At 40.5% G+C, this 21,041-nt stretch overlaps 1 protein-coding gene across 1 annotated transcript in view; it reads right to left on the bottom strand.

Moving 5' to 3' along the window:
* The window catches only part of SEMA5A (semaphorin 5A), a 441,285-nt gene that overhangs the window by 207,203 nt on the left and 213,041 nt on the right, over positions 1 to 21,041 (bottom strand). The window contains exon 5 of the mRNA XM_045847790.1: positions 20,673 to 20,718. Coding sequence (XP_045703746.1) covers positions 20,673 to 20,718 — 46 coding nt within the window. The remainder of the gene's footprint in view (positions 1 to 20,672; positions 20,719 to 21,041) is intronic.

The following is a 21,041-nucleotide window of genomic DNA, read 5'->3' on the forward strand; positions in this document are numbered from 1 at the left end:
CTAGAACATTCCACAAAGGGGTTGGGGGGAATACACGTACATGGTGCATACACACACATACACAATTGAAGAATATATAGCTACGAAGTTAAGCGACCAAAATGTCACCGATTTATTAAAAATTACATTGATGGTGTTATAAGGTGAAGTGTGTCTCTCGAAAAAAGATACGTTGATGTCCTAACCTTCAGTATTTCAGAAGGTGATCTTATTTGGAAATAAGGGCTTTACCGAGGTAATCAAGGAAAAATGAGGTTTTCATGGTGAGCCCTACTCCAGTCTGACTGCGTCCTGGTAGAAAGCAGACGCTCACAGACCGAGGGGACAGGCACAAAGAGAAGACAGTGGGAAGACACACAGGGAGGAGAAGGCCACGTGGCTGGCGTGGCACAGCCACAAGCCAGGAAAGGCCAGGGGTTGCTGGCAAACACCTGAAGCTGGAAGAGGCAGGAAGGACCCTCCCCGAGAGCCTTTGCTGAGAACACAGCCCTGCCCACACCCCGATTTCAGAGTTTTGACCTCCAGATGGGGAGATGGGACTTTTCTGTTGTTTGTGACCACTCCGTGTTTGTCACTCGGCCACAGCAGTCCTAAGAAACTAGCACAGATGGTTAGAATAAAAGCATCACAATTAAATATTTTTTAAAGTTTTTGAAAAAATTTTCCTTAAATAAATAAACTTGTAAAAATAATAAATATGTAGTTTAATTTCCTAGCATTGTACTGACTCCAGTTTCCTAAGACTATTAAACATAAGGTCTGCTCTCTGTTTGGCACAGAATTTTGAACAAGGGGTTTAAAGAAAAACATCTGGGATGAAGGTCCTTATCCAGGACTGACAGTAGTTGACATTTTTGCAGCTTTAAACACCCAGGGTGACTTTCAAACACTTTAAAGGGCCTGCCTATTGTATGATTCTCCAATCATTATAATGTTTTAGTAAGGAACTCCCAGACTTCAGCTCCACTGCTGTTGAATGGAGGCCATAAGCCTAAGTAAATTCCTGCCTTATGGTGGTGTTAGGAGCTGGGGATCTTGCTTGTTAGCCATTTGGACAGGCTTCATGAAGCAAGCTCAGTCAACCGGCCATTAAAGGTAGAGTGAGCTGGGCTGGCTGCACCCTCAGTATTATTATTCAGTGCTGATTGTGAGTGTCACTGTTCAGAAGAAGGGGACATCCATAGAACCTGGGCATGCAAATCTCAGAGTCTTAAACAGAAAACGGCCCTTGGAGATATTCTGCCCATTCCGTCTAATGCTACTGGGATGGAGGACAGTAAACTCCAGAAACGGGCAGGAGAGGTGATGAAGAAAGAACCCACCAAGGATGGGGACAATTAAAATAACACCTGCCGGGAGTGGAGCTGGGGGAGAGTCTAGGCAGAGGGCAGGAGGATCTGAGCAGGGCAAAGAGCAAGAAGAAACACGGGGGGAGGTTTGGATTCAGGTGGAGAGCAGGCAAACACTCTGGAAGCAGGCAAGCTGGGAATGACCAATGCCCCTCTTATTCTGGGGACTTCCTCAGAACTGACCTTGCTTTTTTCACAGCTTCCTATCATAGGTTGGGCACTGATTGGTGGAGTGTGGGGAGGGCCGTGAGGGGGAGACTGGGCAGAGGAGTGCTCCCAGTGACCCAGGTCAACCTCTGCAGGGTGGAGTTCAGGGGCCAACTTTAAGCATCCCTTTCGGCATTGCCTTAGGCAGAGTTTTGTCATTTTTTTAATCCCTGTCGTTTGAATAGGTTTGGGGAAGGAGGAATTGATGTGGAGCACCTTGCTCTGCCCTCCTAACTAGAAACTACAAAAAGCCAAAGAGTATTTACAAAAAAAGCTTGGCAGTGATTACTATGAATTGCACAGACAAGAGCAACACCTCAGGTTTCCTCCTTCCCTCATGGGACTGGACCATTAGAACCCTGCAGAGATTCAGCTTGAGGGAGAACCAGAAGTTCCCCCACATGGTCACTTAATGTGACTAGTAAGAAGCTGCAGTCCTACCCCAACTTCCCACTCCCTTCCTTGGCATTTCCAGGATCCAGGGCTGTGAGCTCCAGTGGTGCAGCCCGCCTGGCTGTGAGCACCTGTGTGGTCCCTCAGGCAGCCATGTGCCAGGGCATCACTGAGAGGGGCATCGGGACACAAAGGTCTCTGACACTCTCAGCCTCCTTCTGCACCTGAAGGATAGGCACTCCAGAAAAGGGGCAAGAAGGCAGCTTACAGCTCCCTCCTTGTACCACAATCCACTGAAAATCCATTCCTTCCACCTCGCAAACAGGAAAGGCAGAATTTACATCTCTCTCCATGCTCTCGGCTTTTCTGCCAGAAAACATTTATCACCATCACAGTGTGACAAAGAAACAGACTGATGCTTCTCACCTGAGGGGAGATTTTTGCAACCCAAGGGACATTTGGCAATGTCTGGAGATGTTTTTCTTTTCTTTTCTCTTTTTTTAATCCTCACCCAAGGACATTTTTTCATTGCTCTCAGAGAGAGAAGGGAAGAAGGGAGAGAAGCATCGATTGGTTGCCCCCTGTACATGCCTGGACCAGTGATCACATGTGCCCGGACTGGGGATCAAACCTGCAACCCAAGGACCTGCCTCAACTGGAAACTGAACCCACAAGCCTTTGGTTACAGGGCCATACTTCAACCAACTGAGCCACGCCAGTCAGGGCTGGAGACATTTTTGATGTTACAACTGGAGATCGAAGTGCTACCAGCATCTAGAGAATAGAGGTCTGAGCTGCTGCCTCGGTCCTACGTCCCACAGAGCACAGGACGGCTCCAACCACCCCAAACAAAGATCTATCTGACCTACTTGTCACTAGTGCTGAGGTTAAGAAATAGAGAAACAAGGCTAATTTCTTTGCAGTTTTACCTGAGATAGGGTAAAAAACCTTGAAAAGTCATGAAGTAATGACTTTTCACCAGGAAATGACACCAGGAAAAGCTTCAACAGACAGGATCTATTCAAAACAAAAAAGCATCAAGTCAGGAAGGTTTCCTTCCACACAGAAGCCTGAATTCTACCAGCACTGGGCAGAACCAAGGCTTGTCAAAAGGCACATATATCTACCCAGAAGTGACTACAGACTTAATTGGAAAAAAAGATCTGTTCAATTCCTACTGAGAATCTCAAGGTGAGATCATACTACGTTATCCAGCAGACCCTAAATCCAATGGCAAGTGTCCTTAGGACAGAGAGGTGAGGGAGATTTGAAACTCCGAGGCACAGGGAGGCCATCTGAAGACAGCAGCAGAGACAGGAGTTAAGCGCTGACGACCGAACAAATGCCAGGCACCCCCAGGTGCGGGAGGAGAGGAAGGGAACGCCCTAGAACCTTTTCAGAGAGTTTAGATCCGTTAACTCAGTTTCAGACTGCTGGAATCCAGAATGGGAAAGAATAAAATTCTGTTGTTTTAGGCCACTCAATTTGTGGTTATGTGATAGCAACCCTAGGAAACTACACACCACCCAAAGGATAATGTGTTCAGTCAGACTCAACTTCTATCCTTTCTAATGGAAACATCTGGTTTCAGTGTGACTTCCAAGTGAGTTTTTTGAGATGTGTATTTATAAGCCAAGTATGTTTCTTATGAACTAAAGGGCTCCCTCCATCAATGGTAACATTTATTTTAAACAGAGAAAATCACACTTGGTACATGCACTGGACCCAGCACTCCGAAGGCAGACCGTCTCTCAAAGGGCAGACAGATTTTAGGCAGCAAATCCGTAAGTATCAGGAGTCTTAAAGTAAGTGTACACTGGCATTCAAACGTGGTTTCGAAAAGTTTTGAATGGCAGCAGGAGACAAAAGTACAATCATTTTAACCACACCCTTAGGACTGTTTTTGTGACAAGTGATAAAAAGTCAACTCCAAGCAGTTTAAGCCAAAAAGGAGAGTTTTAAAATATTTTGCAACTGGAAAAGACATGAGGAGAAGATCAGATTCAAGCACAGACTAACTCAGGGATTCAAAGTATGCTACAAAAATTCAAGAGTGTTGATTCCTAGTGATGACGGCCACTGTTGGGCCTTACTTGTGAGCAGATACCACATGGTGACAAGATGGCTGCGGGTGACATCATCCCTCAGATTCAAAACTGCAAAGAAAAGAAATTAGCCTTGTTTCTCTCAGTGTATATTTCAAAGTCCTGAACGGCTACTAATTAGCTGCTTTGGATCACTTACAGAACCCTGAACAAGAAGATGGGATACTCTAATTAGGCTTCCTGGGGCACTGGCCTGCCTACAAGATACAAGAAATAGAGGTCATATGTTATTAGTTCCCTGAGGCTGCTGTAATAAAACTGCTATAAACTTGGTGAGTTAAATCAATACAATTGTATTCTCTTAGAGTTCCGGAGGCTAGAAGTCAGAAATCAATATCACCGGAACAAAATGAAGGTGTTGGCACAGACATGCTCCCTCCCGAGTCTCCAGGGGAGAGCTCTTCCTCACCCCTTCCAGCCTCTAGTGGCTGCTGCATTCCTTGGCTTGTGGCTGCATCACCCCGACCTCCAAGGTGAGCTTCTTCAAGTGTCTCCCTGCCCCATCTCCACATGGTTTTCTCCTCTGTATGTTCACGTCAAAGTCCCCTCAGCCCCCCTCTTGTGAGGACATTTGTGGTTGTATTTGGGGCTCACCCACATCATCCAAGATAACCTCTCATCTCAAGATTCTTTTTTTTATGAAAGATCACTAAGAAGCAAATGCTTCTCTTTTTTTTAAAGATTATTTATTTATTTATTTATTTATTTATTTATATATATATTTTTAGAGATGGAAGGGAGGGAGATAGAGAGAGAGAGAGAGAAACATCAATGTGCGGTTGCTGGGGGTTATGGTCTGCAACCAAGGCATGTACCCTGGCTGGGAATCGAACCTGCGACACTTTGGTTCGCAGCCCGCGCTCAATCCACTGAGCTATGCCAACCAGGCCATCTCAAGATTCTTAACTTCACGATATTGTTGCCACATAACGTGACATTCACAGGTTCCATGAAGTTAGGGCACAAATATTGTTTGGAATGGATGCCAATTTTCAAAGCACTACACCTTGTCACGGGCAATAGTGCCACAATCATAGAGAATAAGGTCCTGATAGTACCAGAAGGGAGTAAATGAGAAAGACAGTGATGAAGCTCCTTATAGGTTAAAGTGTGGCCTCTCTCTTGACCCTGCTGCTAGTGATCCTCTACATACAATGAAATCAGTACACATTTGAACCACCACGTAAGCCAAACTGAATTTCATACCTGCATTACCCACATAGTGGAGCTGAGAAACTGAAGTGTGGGAAGAGTGTGTTTCATTTCATGCTCATTTTCATGCTCACGTTCATTCATGCTCAGGACCCTGGCTAACCCACAGCTGTGTCTGGGAGCAGATTTGCCGTGATTGTCAAGGTGCATGCCAGATCTGAGGCATCAAAGCTGCCAAGACTTTAACATCAGCCAGCTCTAGACAAAGTCAATGCTTTAGAAATTCAGACAGAACTCGCTGCTCTGAAGTTGAGAAGTCTGAAGTTCAAATGTCAGCCTAGCAGGAAACCGGGTTAATGGTGAAAAAGAATATATGTATCCATTCTTTCAGCAATTCTTCCCCGACTCCTACTAGGCCCAAGCTGAGAAGAAGATAAAGGGACCCCTCAACAAATTCTAATTGTTATATGGCAAGAAGTTCTGAAGCCATGTTTTAAAATTTGGCCCTTTTTTTTCTTCATGAATCTATTTAAATCGATTAGGCTTTGCTGATACTAAAAATAATGCAGATGACTTAGTAATCCATGTACAAAAGTACATGGATTACCAAAGTACAAAAATGAAAGTTCATACCACCCACCACATGGAGATGACCACTGGCTAACTTCCTTACTTCAAATACTAGATTTAATTAATTATTCAAAAAAGAGAACTTGAGGTCAAATTGAAGGACTGCCTGAAATTCACATTTCTTTTTTTGAAATTCACATTTCTTCATCAGACATATAAACCCCTAAAATGTTCCTAAAAGTTACTAATAAGTAATATATAAAATTTTTAAGCATGTAGAAGATGAGGTCATTAATGTTGTTATTTATTTTTTAACTTTCTTTTTATAAAACAAGGTTGCATTTTCAGATAGCAAAACTTAGATCAGCTGTTTAAGAAGAATCAGAAGAAACAAACCAAACTCCTTGACATTCACAAAGTTTAATAAATCTTTCATAAAATATTTTGAAAAGGAACAAATGTTGAAGTCTAAACTTTCTTTGGGCATAACTCTCAAATAGAGAAAAGATGAGTATTAATCCAGCAAAAATCACATTCATAAAAGATAAATCACTTGATAGGGAAAAAATAAGTATCATTAAAAATTGATTATGTCACGAACTATAATGAATCCTGAGAAATTGCACAAATAAAGACTGTGGTCCTTATTTTCCACCAAAATTTGATGTTTTTACTTTCTTACACTCAGAATTATTGCAAGTTTGTTTTGTATTTGGAGCACCTCTTTCTCATATGATTATTATTTATCTTAGTTCTCATATTGAATATCTACTTTTTCTTTTGATAACTAAGGTTAGGATTAAGGTATTAATCTTCTCATAATTAAGTACTTCCCAGTTGTTAGCTTTGTGTGTTGGATAAAAATACCCATTTTCTTCTTAAAAGTTGAAAACTTTTTAAAAAGTCTTGAAAAACTTATGAAAAACTTCTAATTTCCTTTGCATCATCTTTGATGAACTGTATATATGGGACTTCATATACATATTTCCATGAATTCTGTCTCTTTTTTGTTTCTATCACATCCTTCACATGCTTTATGAACACAATATCACCTTCATATTGTTCCTTAAGTTAAACATTCACTTAACGTACAAAGAGATCTACAGGACTTTATGCACAAGACTGAAGTGAGCCCTCCGTGTTGTGGCGTGTATTTGTCTGTTCAGAGTAGGAACTTCCACCTCTTCGACTCACCAATTGTGGAATTTACCTCCAAATCTCTAAACAATATGGTTTGGCTGCTGTTTCATGGTTTTTGGTTTTTTTTCAGTTAAAAGTATCACTTACTGGCTTTTGTCTAACCTATCCTTCTACCATACTAACACCTACACATACATTCTTTGGTCTCCACTTTCTCAAAACTGACTTACCATAATTTTGCTTGGATAGTCAGGATTTACATATTTGTGACTATGTCAATACTATTCACAAATGCACCTTGAAATAAGATACGTTTCTCAAAACAATTTTGTTTTTTTTGGAATTAAGTATGGTCTTGTCTTAGTACATTCAGGTCGCTATAACAAAATACCACAACCTGCATGGCTTATAAAGAAGAGAAATTTCTCACAGTTATGGAAGCTTGAAAGTCCAAGATCAAGATGCTGGCAAATTTAGTATATAGTGGGGGCCAGTTCCTGGTTCATAGGCACTGGTCTTTTTGTTGTGATCACACATGGTAGAGGGGGTAAGGGACCTCTCTGGGGCCTCTCTTATAAGGTTACTAATCTGATTCACCTCCTAAGGATCTTACCTTTAAACACATCACAATAAGGTTTAAGTTGTAGTATAAAAATTGAGGGGGGGGCGGGGAGTGATGCAAACATTCAGTCTCGAGCAAGACTCTCATTTGTTTTCTTATTTCCTTATTGCTAATATGTCCCCTAATATCCAACTATAAGTTTCCATTTTCTCCAAATACACTCAGATACCTCAAGTATTCCATTAGTGTTATCTCCCTGGAAAGACAGCTTCTGAACTGTTTCATCTACTCTAACATGCCCCTGAGGCCTACAGCATGATTCCACAACTATCTCCTGTAGCTCTCACCCTGGGCATACTTTTCTTCCTCCTTGTGCTGGAACCTCTATTTCAAACCTAGTGTATTAATCACATACTGTTCACATATATTCCTTCATTTTCCATCATTTTCTATCACTTAGTCTTTATTGAAACTTCTGGGAGATTCAAATTTATTTTTTAATTTTCCACTGACATTGACATTTTACAATCACATATTTTAACAATAATCTATGGAGGGCTTTTTTATTTTTCCTGTTTCAGAAGACATTAATGATGACATCCTGTCCCTATGTCCTCCAGGTTTCTCATTCAATTTGTTTCACTACCATTTTTCATAAAGGGAATCATAAACCAGAGCTGGGTACATGAATTGCTTGGCAACTAGTAGTCATCGATGCCTGTTGCTCTGGATGTGACTCTTTGTAGTGCACTGACTACTAAGATTCTAGTTGTAGGCTGGTCAGACACCCCCCAAAAATTGTACTCTAAAAGTGTATGTAAAATATAGGTGAGCAGAAACACTACACACTGAAGGAGAGGAGCTGGGATCTCACTACATAGACTTACATCCCTGTTTTGTTTTGTTTTTTAATGGGAATTCTAAGCTACTTCTGGGCACTCTAGCCCAATGTGCCTCCAGGTTTTACATACACCAAAACTAAAACTCCATTTTCTTTCAGGATGATATAGGAGCAGCTCTGACGTGGTACAAAGTGAGGGAGAAGTTCTAAGCATCTGAGTATCCACCTCTCTTCCCTTGCCTCCCGGTTTCTGTAGTTGCTGTTGGAAAACCTGCTATAAATCTTATTTTTACTACAACAAAGTTTATGTGGTTTTCTTTTTCTCCCCACTCTGGTTTATTTTGAAGACATTTCACTTTGTCATTGGTTTTTGACAATTTGGTTGTAATGTGTATAGATGTGATTTTATATGATCATTTTGGGGAGCTACTGAAATTCTTAAGGTGATGACTGATGTCTTTCATTGTTTTTGAAAGTCTCATCAATGATTACTATGAATACAGCCACGGCTTTGTTCTCTTTCTTCTCCTTTTGAGACTTAAATTTTATGTGAGACAGAGTTGTGAGTGTGTTTTGTATCTCTTACTGATAACATGTGTTTCCCTAATTCCTCTCTGTACATCAGTTCAGATATTTCCCAGGAGGCTTTCTTTCAGTTTACTATGCTAACTGGATCATCTTTGGGTTTAATTTAATTGCTTGTTTTTATCTAATATATATGTCATAAGGTCTTGTCTTTTCACATGTCTGGGTTATGTTATTGCATGCTGAACTGTGGATAAAAGAACTGTAGAGACACCAAATTTTGCAACTTCCACCAAAAGGTCTTCCTTCAGAAAGTTGCTCTGTGCCTCTGTTGAGCAGATTTGGAGTGGGTGGGAGAGCTGAAGGTGGGCACTGAGTTGAGTTGGGGCTGAGGTGCACTCTGGAGAGATTCAATTAGACTTCTACATTATCTTCTGCTTCTAGGACATGTCTTCCAGGGTTTTCAATCAGAAACCTGGTGGGTATTTAGCTCATTAGTCCCCTAAGACTGTGGGAGATCGACTCTACTCTGTATAAGCTTAATCTTTAGCTACATGACCCACACATCATCAAAGTTTAGAAAACATCTTCAGGGGGAACACTGGCCATGTGTTTGAAGCCAATTAAATCTCTAATTTGTGACTAGACTTTTGCAGGACTGCCAAAATATCTGCTTGTTTCTCTCTCTCTGAGAAGCACCATCACTGGAGGCTCAGCATCCAGCTAAAGCCAAAAGAGTTTCATCTTCTCTCTCATTTTCCTTGTTCTTGTGCGCTAATGACATTTAAACATTGCCTGTTGGCCTCAAAAAGTGTCAAGAAAAACCTGAGGTAATCAGGAGTATGTGTTCAGTCTTCCTTTTTTTTTTTTACAGAAAACCCACAATATTTTCTTAAAACATTGAATATAATATTTGGAATTTATTTATTCCTTGAAATATTACTGTCTCATCTAAAGTAATTAGTTTGTACTGTACTCTTTGAATATTACTGTTTCATCTGAAGTAATTGGGTTTGGTTCTTATTTGGCTCTTACCCCATGTTTTGGATTGTGAGGATTTCTTTTTCTGTTCTTGTATATTTTTAAATTTTCAAATAAAAGGTATTTTTTATCCTTAAAAAAATAAAGTCTTCAAATTGGGGTTTTTATAAGATTCCATATCTAGGATTCATAGCATTTTTCTTTTTATATATCTTTAGTGAGATTTAAAATGCTATGTTTTTGATACATGGAGAATCTGTTTTTGAAATTATCTTCACCCTCTTGAACTAGAAACTAATGGCTATACTTTAAGACTATTTTGTATTTCAAAGTTCTGTTATTCAAATGATTAAAAATCTGACATTAAAAACTTTGAAAGGTCTTTGGACTACAATTATTAGCACAATTTCACACCCAGTACTATTTTCTTTTCAAATAGACTACTTTTAATAGTTTATATTTCAGTGGGCAGCTTGTCTCTATACTTTCTAGAGAGAATGTAAACAATAAATTGAGTATCCCTAAAAATTAAAAATGAAAGTGACTTCAAGAATTAAACTATTCCATAAATTCATACAAAATCACAGCAGAGATTATACCCTATCATTTAAGCAAGGCTGGCTCCAAGACCTGTAAGAACTAATACAAACAGATTAAACACTGTGGTATAATGAAGAAGTAATAACGCATAAACTCTGGAAGGCTAGCTAAAGAGAACAGCAAAAGGAAAGTTTGATGGACATATACATACTAAACAAGGGAAGTGCCCATCACCCACAGTTATTCTATCCAATTCCGTCACAGTTACTGAATAAAGTCAGGATGATAAATGGCTTGTGTGTTAGAGAATTATCAAATCAAGAGTATCAATCCATTAATTCCAGAGAATGGTAGGCCAATGTGACACATTTTTTTCATTTCTATTTCTCCCTTGCCATTCATTTTCACTTGGCCCCTAGGTAATTGGGAGACTTCAGCTTCCAGAATACATAATCTCTTAACCAAACAAGAAATCCATTACTTATATTTGAAACAAAGGGCTTTCCTGGTACGTTGGTTTATCTATCTGTGTCAGCATTTTGGAAGAGGCACACAAATAAGGAAAATGAAAGCAGGGCAGAGAATTCTAAGCATGCCCATCATTCAACAGTTATGTCAGGTTCTGGGGCCACTTTTGAAATAGAAGTAGAAATGCATTTCAGATAAATGAAATGGACCCCTCTATTTATCTAGCAGCCTGCGATTGTCAGACAGTGTTTGCTATTGTCTTACAGAAATTTCCTGACCTCATTTCATAAAACCAAATGACACACATGACTAAGAAAAATATTTCTGCATCTTCAATTTAGTTTTTAAGGCTGCAAATGAAGCATGAATTCAGAAATGGATGGGTAGAATTATTAAAAACTAAGGTTTGTACAACACAACAAAATGCATTCAATAATCAAGCTTGTATTACGTTTGTTTTCAAAGACATGAAAACATTTCACTTCTTCAGTGCTTGGGAATAGTCCGGGTCCGGAACATCAGGACAAGGCTAAGTAAAATACTAGGGAATGCACACTGTAATGGGTGTTCTGGTGCCCTCCCCAGCTCTCCTTACAGAAGGATGAGCCTTCCTGTCATTGCTGTCATTGCTGGTTAGTAGCGGCTCAAGGCTGTCCCCTCCTCTGGAGAACTGCTCTTGGCTGGTCAGGAGATTATGTCACCACAGCCCCCAAACTCTAAACTCTTTAACTAAAGACTGAAGGACAAGGAAGAGTTGGGTATACATCATCCCCTTGCCTCAAAGGGGACCGACTGAGATTCCATTCACACTCCAGAGTGCCCTTGGCATCAGGCTGACACTGGATTCCTGCTGAGAGCAAGACGTTGCTTCCTCCCTTCCTTCCTCCCTCCTTCCCTCTGCTATACCCCTCACTCCTCACATTCTGAGAACATGCTCTCCATAAAGCACAGAGACAGGAATCCCTGCCTCAGACTTACAGGAAACTTGACCTAAAACCCAGATATAAATTGCAGAATTGTAAATTAACAATTATATTCATTGTGAGCTAGTCGTCAACTGTAGGTGACATGGCCGTCACTAGGGCAGTGAGTACCACAAAATAGCATGTCGGTTGGTGATTAGAGGTTCTCACTGGGAGTCCCACATACCCAGATCCAAAGCCCAGCTCTACCACATACCAGGTGGGTGATCTTGTGGAAATCAGAAACTGTCCAAGCTTCAACTCTTCCTCCATAAAATATTGAAAATAACACCTACCCCTTGGTGCTGCTGAGAAAACAAAAATAAGATGATGCATGGGAAGAGCTGAGTACAGAGTAGAAGGACAGCAAATTCTGTCTGCTATTAGTGTTGTTGAGTCATCATTATCTTATGACAAATTAGGTCATTAAAGTGACATCAAATGAGCATAATGCCAAGTTTCCAATTATAGGGAAATTTTTTTAAAGAAATGGCAGAAGAAAGAGTAAAGGGAAGGATGGTGCACATTGATTTTAATGTTGAAAGGGTCCTCAGGGATAATTCCAGACTCTCCTCTCCAAAACACAACGTGAAGAAAATTGAGGTCCAAAGAGGTTAAATGGTTTGTTCAAAGTATCCCCACTTTGTTATTTACAGAAATGTTGGAAGCATGAATAAATCTGTTTGTGTGTAGTAGGAAATTAGAATGGCTGGAAAGGCCGGGTGTGGGGAGCCTGGGGAGAAGACAGGGAACAGCTAAGTGCATCCATAGGGGCTAGTCTTGTTTTTCCTAGTGCTGTCTGAGATAAAATGCTAACACCTACCAATATCTAAATGTCCAAACTTTTTGCCTTTTCCTGGGTACAAGGAAAAACTATAATTCCCAGCCCCCTTGCATGTGGCTGAGGCCATGTGACTAAGTTATGGCCCCTGGAATTTGGGGAGAAGGGAGAGGTGCCACTCCCAGGCGTGGCCCATACGGGGCTCCTCTGCAGGGTCCTCAGCTCCTCCACCCGTGCTGCCCCTGTGGTGTGGGCTGAGGATGGAGGAACCATAAAGAAGAGCATCCTGGATCCCTGGATGGCATCATGGAACACAGCCCAGACCCTCCACACTGGGGTCTCACAAAACTGAGGACCAAGGCTTTGTCTGTGTGGTTAGCCACTGAGAGCACGGAGCTCTGTTAACAGCAGTTAACTTGATGAATGCTCTCTGATATCAGTAAAATCTTAGTCCTCCTCTATACAAAAATACGTAAGGAACTTGAAATCCTCCAAGAAGTTAAGAGAAAAGGAAAGTAGGTGTGTTTGACTAAGTGGGTAGATAAAACAGCTCTTGACAGGGAATTTTCACCAAGGGAGTGAATGTAAGAAATGAGAATCTGGGGATGAATCATTCCACTATCTTAGGATTCCGACCCATGGGCCGTGGCCTAGTGTAGACCATGAAATCATTGCACAGGGAGTCAAAATGAACGCATCAACCCGACACTGTCTGAGAAAAGCAAAACCGAAAACAAAGAATCACACTGCATTAACACTGAGTTCACTCCTCCATCCAGGAAACACTCACTGAGAACCTGCATGCAATAGGTACCGTGACAGATGATACACTTGCACTTAAAGGAGCAAAAAGGAAATATTCCAGGCTTTGTGGGTCAGTCTCTGTTACAACTGGTCAGCCCTGCTGATGCAGAAGTCACAGCCAACACTACAGGAATGGGTGAGTCTGTGTCCCAGTAATGGTCATTAACTATGGTCACCAGAAGGCAATATGCAAATGAAAGAGCATGGCTGGGTTTCAGTGAAATTTTAACTGAGATGCACATTTTAGTTTGCAGACCCTGAAATGGTTTGAATAAAGATTACCTCTAAGATCCTTTCTACTTCTACACTATGAGTTTACGAATATATTTGATAAAGGCAGAAAATAAATAAAATTTATAATCATGGTTTTTGAGGACTACAAGGGAAACCAGTCTCCTCTTGTTCAATATAAATATAAAACTTGATTTTAAAATGAATTAATGTAATTATCTGATTTAAATATTCTAAATTATTAGTTAATACATTATTGTTTAAATTTTACAGATTAATTCCAACAGAGGCTAATAATATCATATTGTTATGACCCATTAAAGAGAGTATTAGTATTATAAATTTACTCAATTTATTTTAAATTTAATTTCATATTAATAAAAGCAAGAAATTTAAACCCAAGTCTCCCAGCAGCTTCTTTAGAAGTTGCCACTAAAGTTTTATACATTCATTTGGTTAAATATATGAATAAATCTAAAGAGGAAAATTCCCTAAGCACATGAAATATTTTACACATTTAATCAAGTAATAGGAAAAGTGGCTTCTTCAAATCTATGGAAGCTGAGGTTGCAATCACCTCCCATGGAGTCGCTGCGCCTTGACACTGTTCACATTGAGAGCCAGGATGTTCTGGGTTGAGCCTGGAGGGGCTTCCCCATGCACTGCAGGAGTGTCAGCAGTGCCCCCCACACCCTGATCCCCGCCCTTAAGATGCCAGCAGCAGCCTGCCCTGCCTGTGGGGACAACCAGATGTTTCCTTGTGCTGAACAGCCCCTAGTTGAGAAACACTGGTTTAGAAATTGAAACTCAATCCCCCAAACCCAAATATACAGAAAACAAAGTTAACACCTATCTTAACTTTCCAGAGACTTCTGATATTGACCAGGTAGCCAGAGATTTAACAGTTTTCAATTTAGAAGTGGTAGAGAGGCAGGTGGCAAATTGGAACACAGGTTTCAATTTTTATGCTTACCCCTGCAGTCGTAAGTGAGAAACAGGCTGTGAATTCCTTTTCCCTCAGTAACAAAACAATATAAAATGGATTTTGAGCTATTTCCCCAAAGAACGCTAGAAAGATAGTGAGGTTAAATGAGCTGCAGTCCCTCTGTGTTCTTAGGAGGCTGTTCAAGGAGCGTGTCTGTCGGGCCATCCAGGGTACGGTCCCAGATGGGCAAGTGCGAATGAGTCTGGAGACCAGCTGTATTTTTATATTTTTCCAAAAGCTTTGTTCTTGCAAAATAACCACTGTGATCAAGGCAAGGAGGAAAGTGATACTGAAGAGCTGAATGTGTTATTATGACAAGTAGGAGAGACACACACTGGTAAACTGCCACGTCTTCTATCACAATGCCTGAAGATGATTGGTTTTCAAGACGTAATGGCTACATTTCAGCACGCGGTGAGATGTGAGGGAATTTATCACAGCCTCCGAGTGGGAAGATACCTTATAAATGAGAGCACATTAATATTTGATTCTCTGGTTGGTGACGCAATCCAGGTTTTATTTCTGTAAATTAAAAGCAACTCTTGGTCTTTCACGTTAATACATTAAAGTGTGGCTGTGGATAAAATGAAAAGCATAGTACATATTCCAAGGATAGCCATTTTACCTTGTGATATATTTATATGTGAATATTCTCGTGTGATGCCAAGAGATCTGACTCAAATGGATAATGCTTACACAGGGCAGTAGAGTAATCGTGTGTGAACCGAATCCTTGCTCAGATCTTTACTGCCTTAGCAACTCCACTGGCGAGGTCTCAACTAGACTAGGGAGGCAAAGACAACAAGACTTCTGATTTGGGTTCTGTTGACAACATCTGGCTCGCAGTAAGTTTTCCCATTCTGGAGCCACCGCACAGGAGCCCACTGGTCTCATCAGTGGGTTTCAGCATGGTTTCCCACCCTGAGCTGCAGGCATGCCCAGCTCTGGAAGGACAGCGCGCCATGACTCCCGCTGTCACGCCAGCAGCTCACCTCCCATCCTTCCCTCACCGCTCTGGCAGAAACAGGAGCTGGAACCCCCTCTTCTGCCCTCACTGAACAACAGATTTGGGGATAACCAAGTCACCGTGTGGGGACCACCTTGACCTGAGGACAGGGAAAGGGAAGAAACGCACTAGGATGTCTCACCATGGCTGAGAACCATGTTGGCCATTTGACGTGAGCAGCACGTTGAATGTGGAGGACACTGGCGGGGTGGAGGGCCTCTGGAATTGTGCGGAAATCACTAAATTGAGTTTTAAAAAGACTTTATTCAACACCTGCCTTCTCAGGACTGACCCTAAAACAAATGTCAAGATGGGAGAAGAACCGGGGGAAGAGGGCAAGTGCAGAGCAGTGTTGCACAGACAGGTGAGTGGGATCAGAGTCAGGAATTACCTCTGCCGCTCTAGAACCATCCTTTGGGGTGCGAGCATGCACAGCAGGGTGCTTACTGCAGCAAGTATTTCTCCTTGCTCTAGCATCTGGGCTGCATTTCTTGCCTTTCCTTCATGTTAGGGACACAAATGTGAAGTTTACCCACACTCAGCTAATGGTAAGTTAAAAAAAGATTTTAAAAAAAGAGTGATGTGTTACTAACTATCGAGGGATGAAAACGTTCACAGACATTTGTTTTGAGTCTACCACCTGCCAAGTAAACTAATCTAATGCTCTGCTCTAATCTAATACTGAAGAGACAAAGAGAAATACAGGGCTCCTCACAGCACACACTGCAATTTTCGGTGTGAGGCAATAGGTTCTAGTCAGAAATAGAGGCTCTGAGGCTATAAAATGCATCAGAGGGTCATCAGCCCAAAGGGACTCAGGATTGCTTACAAAGAAGAAATGGGCCAAGTCAGACTGGGCGGGGGGCGGAAGGGGGGCCCATATTTTTCTAGATTGAGAAGATGATAGGGTAAAAGCGTTTCTGGGAGAGAGGACAGCCAGAGCAAACTCTTAAAGCTGGTCAATAACCACCCATTTGGGAAGCTCTAAGCAGCTTACAGACAAGGTGGAAGAGTCCCATGGTGGTGGAGGTGATGGGGCAATGTAAGAGACAGGGGCAATGTGAGCTGCCACAAGGAAGTGAACCCTGCTGTTGGGAAGAGAGGGGAGCAAGATCAAATAAAGCTTGTCTGGCGTTAAAAAAATGCCTATCTCGGACTCTCAGTTCTGATGTTCTCCATTTTTTGCACATTGCTCATTCTCACTGGACTCAGTTTCTTCATTTTCTCATATTTAAAAAAATGTTCTATCTTTGGAGAGACAGGGAAGGAGAACAGTATTAGCCTGAGATATCCAAATCAATCTAGATGCTCCGTGGCAGACAATAACACTTCTATAACATAACTGAAAGTGACCAAGACATACATGCTTCTGTCACCCATGACCTAGAGCTCCACTGTCCAACTGGGTCATGCTCAGCCACACTTAGCTTTCAAATGCTGCCTAGGCTGAATAGGGATGTGCTCCGAGAGTAAACACACACCAGAGTTTAAAGACTTAATACAAAAAAAGGAACATAATATCTCAATTGGTTTTGCTATAATGAGGTAGGTAAAACATATTAAAAAATAATTTCTTCTGCACCTTTGTACTGGTTTCAATGTGACTACCACCAGATAATCTTAAATTACCAAGGAGGCTCATATTATGTTCTGGACAGATCTGTTTCTAACACCAGTACAGCCCTTTCTGCATCAGTGTGCTTCCTCTTTTTTTTTCAGCCTTGGAAATAGTCTTGTAAATTAAAATAAAGTATTCATGGAAATCAATAGTTTTGGTGCAGAAACTTTATCAGAGACATGTAAAAAAAAGTCTGATGGGAAGAACTGCCAGCTTTATCTCTCTCCACACTGAGCAAACAGTAGGCCACCAAGCATCATACACAACCAAGAATGTGTGAGGAGACTTGCTCCTTTTGCACCGATGTGATGAGGGCTGTACAATGCCATCTGATACTAGGACTCTGTTGTCAAGGCCATGGTTCAGAAGACCCCTGTCTTCTTGTTTGGCTCTATGTCACAGACTGTAATCTCTCAGTGGGAGGTGAGGCTGATGGTTTTCCCATACTTCATGAACAGCTCAATTCCACCAATAACCTAATCCTGACTTCCACCACAGCAGTCATGACAATGGGAAACAAGGATAAGAAACACCACCTCCCTTCCCGCACAATAGTATCACACATGGGCTCATGACCAATGCACCTCCCAAGTTTTTGTATCTATTTATTTTGAAGTAACATCAAGAAAAGCTGCAAGAAAAGTGTAATGGACTCTCAGAAACTATTCACCCATACTTTTAGATTTCCCTTATTAACTTCTTTTATTTTTCAATTATAGTTTACATTTCAATGTTATTTTGAATCAGTCCCTATTAACTTTTAATCACATTTGCATTATTATTCTTTCTGCATGACTGTATTTGTATTACATATATACACACACACACATATTGTAGTTTTTCAAATCATTTCAAAATAAGTTACAGAAATGATACTCTTTACCCCGACTTACCTTGGTATGTTTTTTCCAAAGAACAAGAACATTCTCCCATATAACCATATTACAGGTATAAAAATCAGTAAATCAATATTAATATATTTCTACTCTTTTATCTACAGACCTTAAAATTTTGCCAGTTGTCCCAATATAGCACAAACACTCTTTTTTTCTGTTCCAAGATGCAAGTGTTTCATTTGATAGTCATGTCTATTTTTCCTCTTCTTTGATGAAATACCTCTTGATTCTTTTTATATCTTTAATGACTTGGTGATTTTTGAAAATTAGAAGCAAGTTTCTTATAGAACGTCCCTCATTTTTGGTTTGTGTGCAGGTTCTCATGGTGAACTTGGTTATAATTTTGGCTGGGATATTATGGAAATCTTCCTGCATCCTTCTCAGCACATCGAATCAGGAGGCTTACACTAGCTCTCTGGGCCATTGCCAGTGAAGCTACATTCAACTAAGTGGTTATGGGGAAGCTGACTGGGTTTTTTCAATATCAAGTCACAAGTTTCTCTCTTATAATTAATAAGTATTTTATAGGTAAATACTTATTAAAGTATTTACTTATATAAGTATTACTTATAAGTATTTTTACTTATTAAAGTATTTACTTCTAGGTAAATTTGAGAATACACAGGTCACCATGAAACTCTCACCCATAAATTTCAGCATTGATTTTGGCATTTTGCAGTAAGGAAGACCAGTCCCTTCTGCCTCAATTGTTTATTCATTTTTTGTCAGTATATACTCTCAAATTCTTAGTTTATTCAATGTGTTATAATCTGATACCATCATTATTTACTCTAATAATCAAATTGTCCCAGCTCTCTTCAGTGTGCCCCTTCAAATTGGCTCTGACCTGCTTTTTTCGTGCCCTCATTGTTCTCTGGATACTTCCTGAGTTCGGGAAACAACAAACTTTTCCAGGCTTAGCGGGCACTTTTATTACTCAGGCCCTAGAATCAGCTACTTTTATAAGAAGGCTTGGTTTGTGTGGGTGGAGAATGAAATTTAGAAAGCTAGTACTGTGTATTAAGTGTGCTCATGGCTACTTTCTAGACCCTCTGAACCAAGAGAGATAGGAAATCAATGAATGTGCTTGCACATGCACATACCTATATTCTGCTTTTTTAACACGTACAGTATGCCAGATAACATATTATATCATGAGAATCACAATGAGCATAATACAGCACTCCTGTCTATTGAAAGGCCTATATTCTTTTATGAAATGTTATTTAAAAATCAGAGTTTTAAAGTGATATTTTGGTTAAACTGCTGATCATTCTGAGTCATTATTACTACATTAAAATTTTACCAACCAATCAATTCACTTAAAGACTTTAGTTACATACTAAATTGCAATGGAAAGACAATTCATTGCCTAGCGTGATAAAACAATTTGGATAATAATGTATTATTTATTATTATTATTCCATTTTAAAAGCATAAGCAATTACCATTTGTTCAGGAAGCACTGTGCCTTATCTCTTGTGCAGGCCTTACTGTATGTGTTTTATCAGTGACGCTCTGGGAAAGAGAGTGCGTTGGGGCCACTTCACAAATGAAGAAACCCAGCAGCGCTGGAAGTCGTGGAGCTAGACCACCAAGTCTACCATCTTCAAAGACCCTGCTTTTTGCCAATACTAGCTTTGCTTGTGGGACTGGCTTATTTTAAGGCCTTGGTGAATAAAAGATCGAATATGAAGCTCTAGCTCCAAAGTTTTCAGAATGTTCATAAACACTAGCATCACAGAAGAAAATAATATAAACTCTCTCTAATCGCTTCTTAGAACTCAAGCACATGAGGGTGGCATTAAAAGTGACTGAAGAACATCTTCCAAGTGATACAGCCCCAGGATTCTGGCATGTGTTACAGGGAGCTGTAGAACCTTGGTGAAGGAGATATGTTTGCCATGACCCTCTCCTTCTCCAAGGGCACCCTGGTTATCAGATCCTTCCAAAAGACTAGAGGGCAATGTGGGCCTGTATGTTTCAGATCCACCAGAAAACAAAATGAATAGTCCACTCACACATGAGAGCACCAGGCTCCTTCTCCAAACAAAAAACACAGACGTAAGTAAATTGCATTTTTCTCTATCATCACTTATTCTTTACTATATATAGTTTTTAACACATATATTCATATTTACTTAATTATAAATTATAAACAATGACTTTCTAAGGGGGTTGATTTTTAGAAGAATATGATAGCTAACAGCATCAAGCTAAATAATCAATGATTATTCTAACCAGGGCAGAAGAAGATGCTCCCAGACATTGAGGAAATGTCCTTTGAATTATCATCACTTGCAGAAAAGAAAGTCAGATGAGGCCCATGAAAGGAATTGGGGCTACACAGCAGGAGAAAAGGGCCAACAATGAATGTAAGCGGGTGATGACTCATCTCAGGTAGGGCAGCCAAGAGTCCTGAGGCCTGACCTGCTGATGCAATGAATCCCTGGAGCAGCCTAATTAGTACTTTTACATGCATCCATCTTCATGCCCTCAAACGGTGAGCTAATTCGAATGGAAAATGAAAGCTTCAGAAAAATAAATTGCACCTACCTGGATCAGAGACAAATCCTCAAGCTGTAACCTGAAGAGGTAGTTTCTACAAAATACAAAAAGAGAGCAGGTTTACTTTTAATAGATCCCAAAAAATTATAGTTCATACAAATCATGAGAACAAAGGAAAAAAAAAAAAAAACAATGACTTTTGGCTTCCAAAGCATCCTCCTGCTAAGACTGTGTACCACAAATTTCCTGGGACCTCGGAGTTCAAAAAGGCATTTTATCAAATTATCATTCAACAGACACACATCTCAGATGGGCGACAAAGTTAAGGAACAAGGTATGTGTGTACACGCATGTATACCGAGACTCAAGTAAGTCTACATTATTAATTGGCTCTTGATCTATGTGTGTGAATGGACA

The sequence above is a fragment of the Phyllostomus hastatus genome, unplaced genomic scaffold (assembly GCF_019186645.2).
Source record: "Phyllostomus hastatus isolate PE091 unplaced genomic scaffold, TTU_PhHast_1.1 phas_contig_58, whole genome shotgun sequence".
NCBI lineage: Eukaryota > Metazoa > Chordata > Mammalia > Chiroptera > Phyllostomidae > Phyllostomus > Phyllostomus hastatus.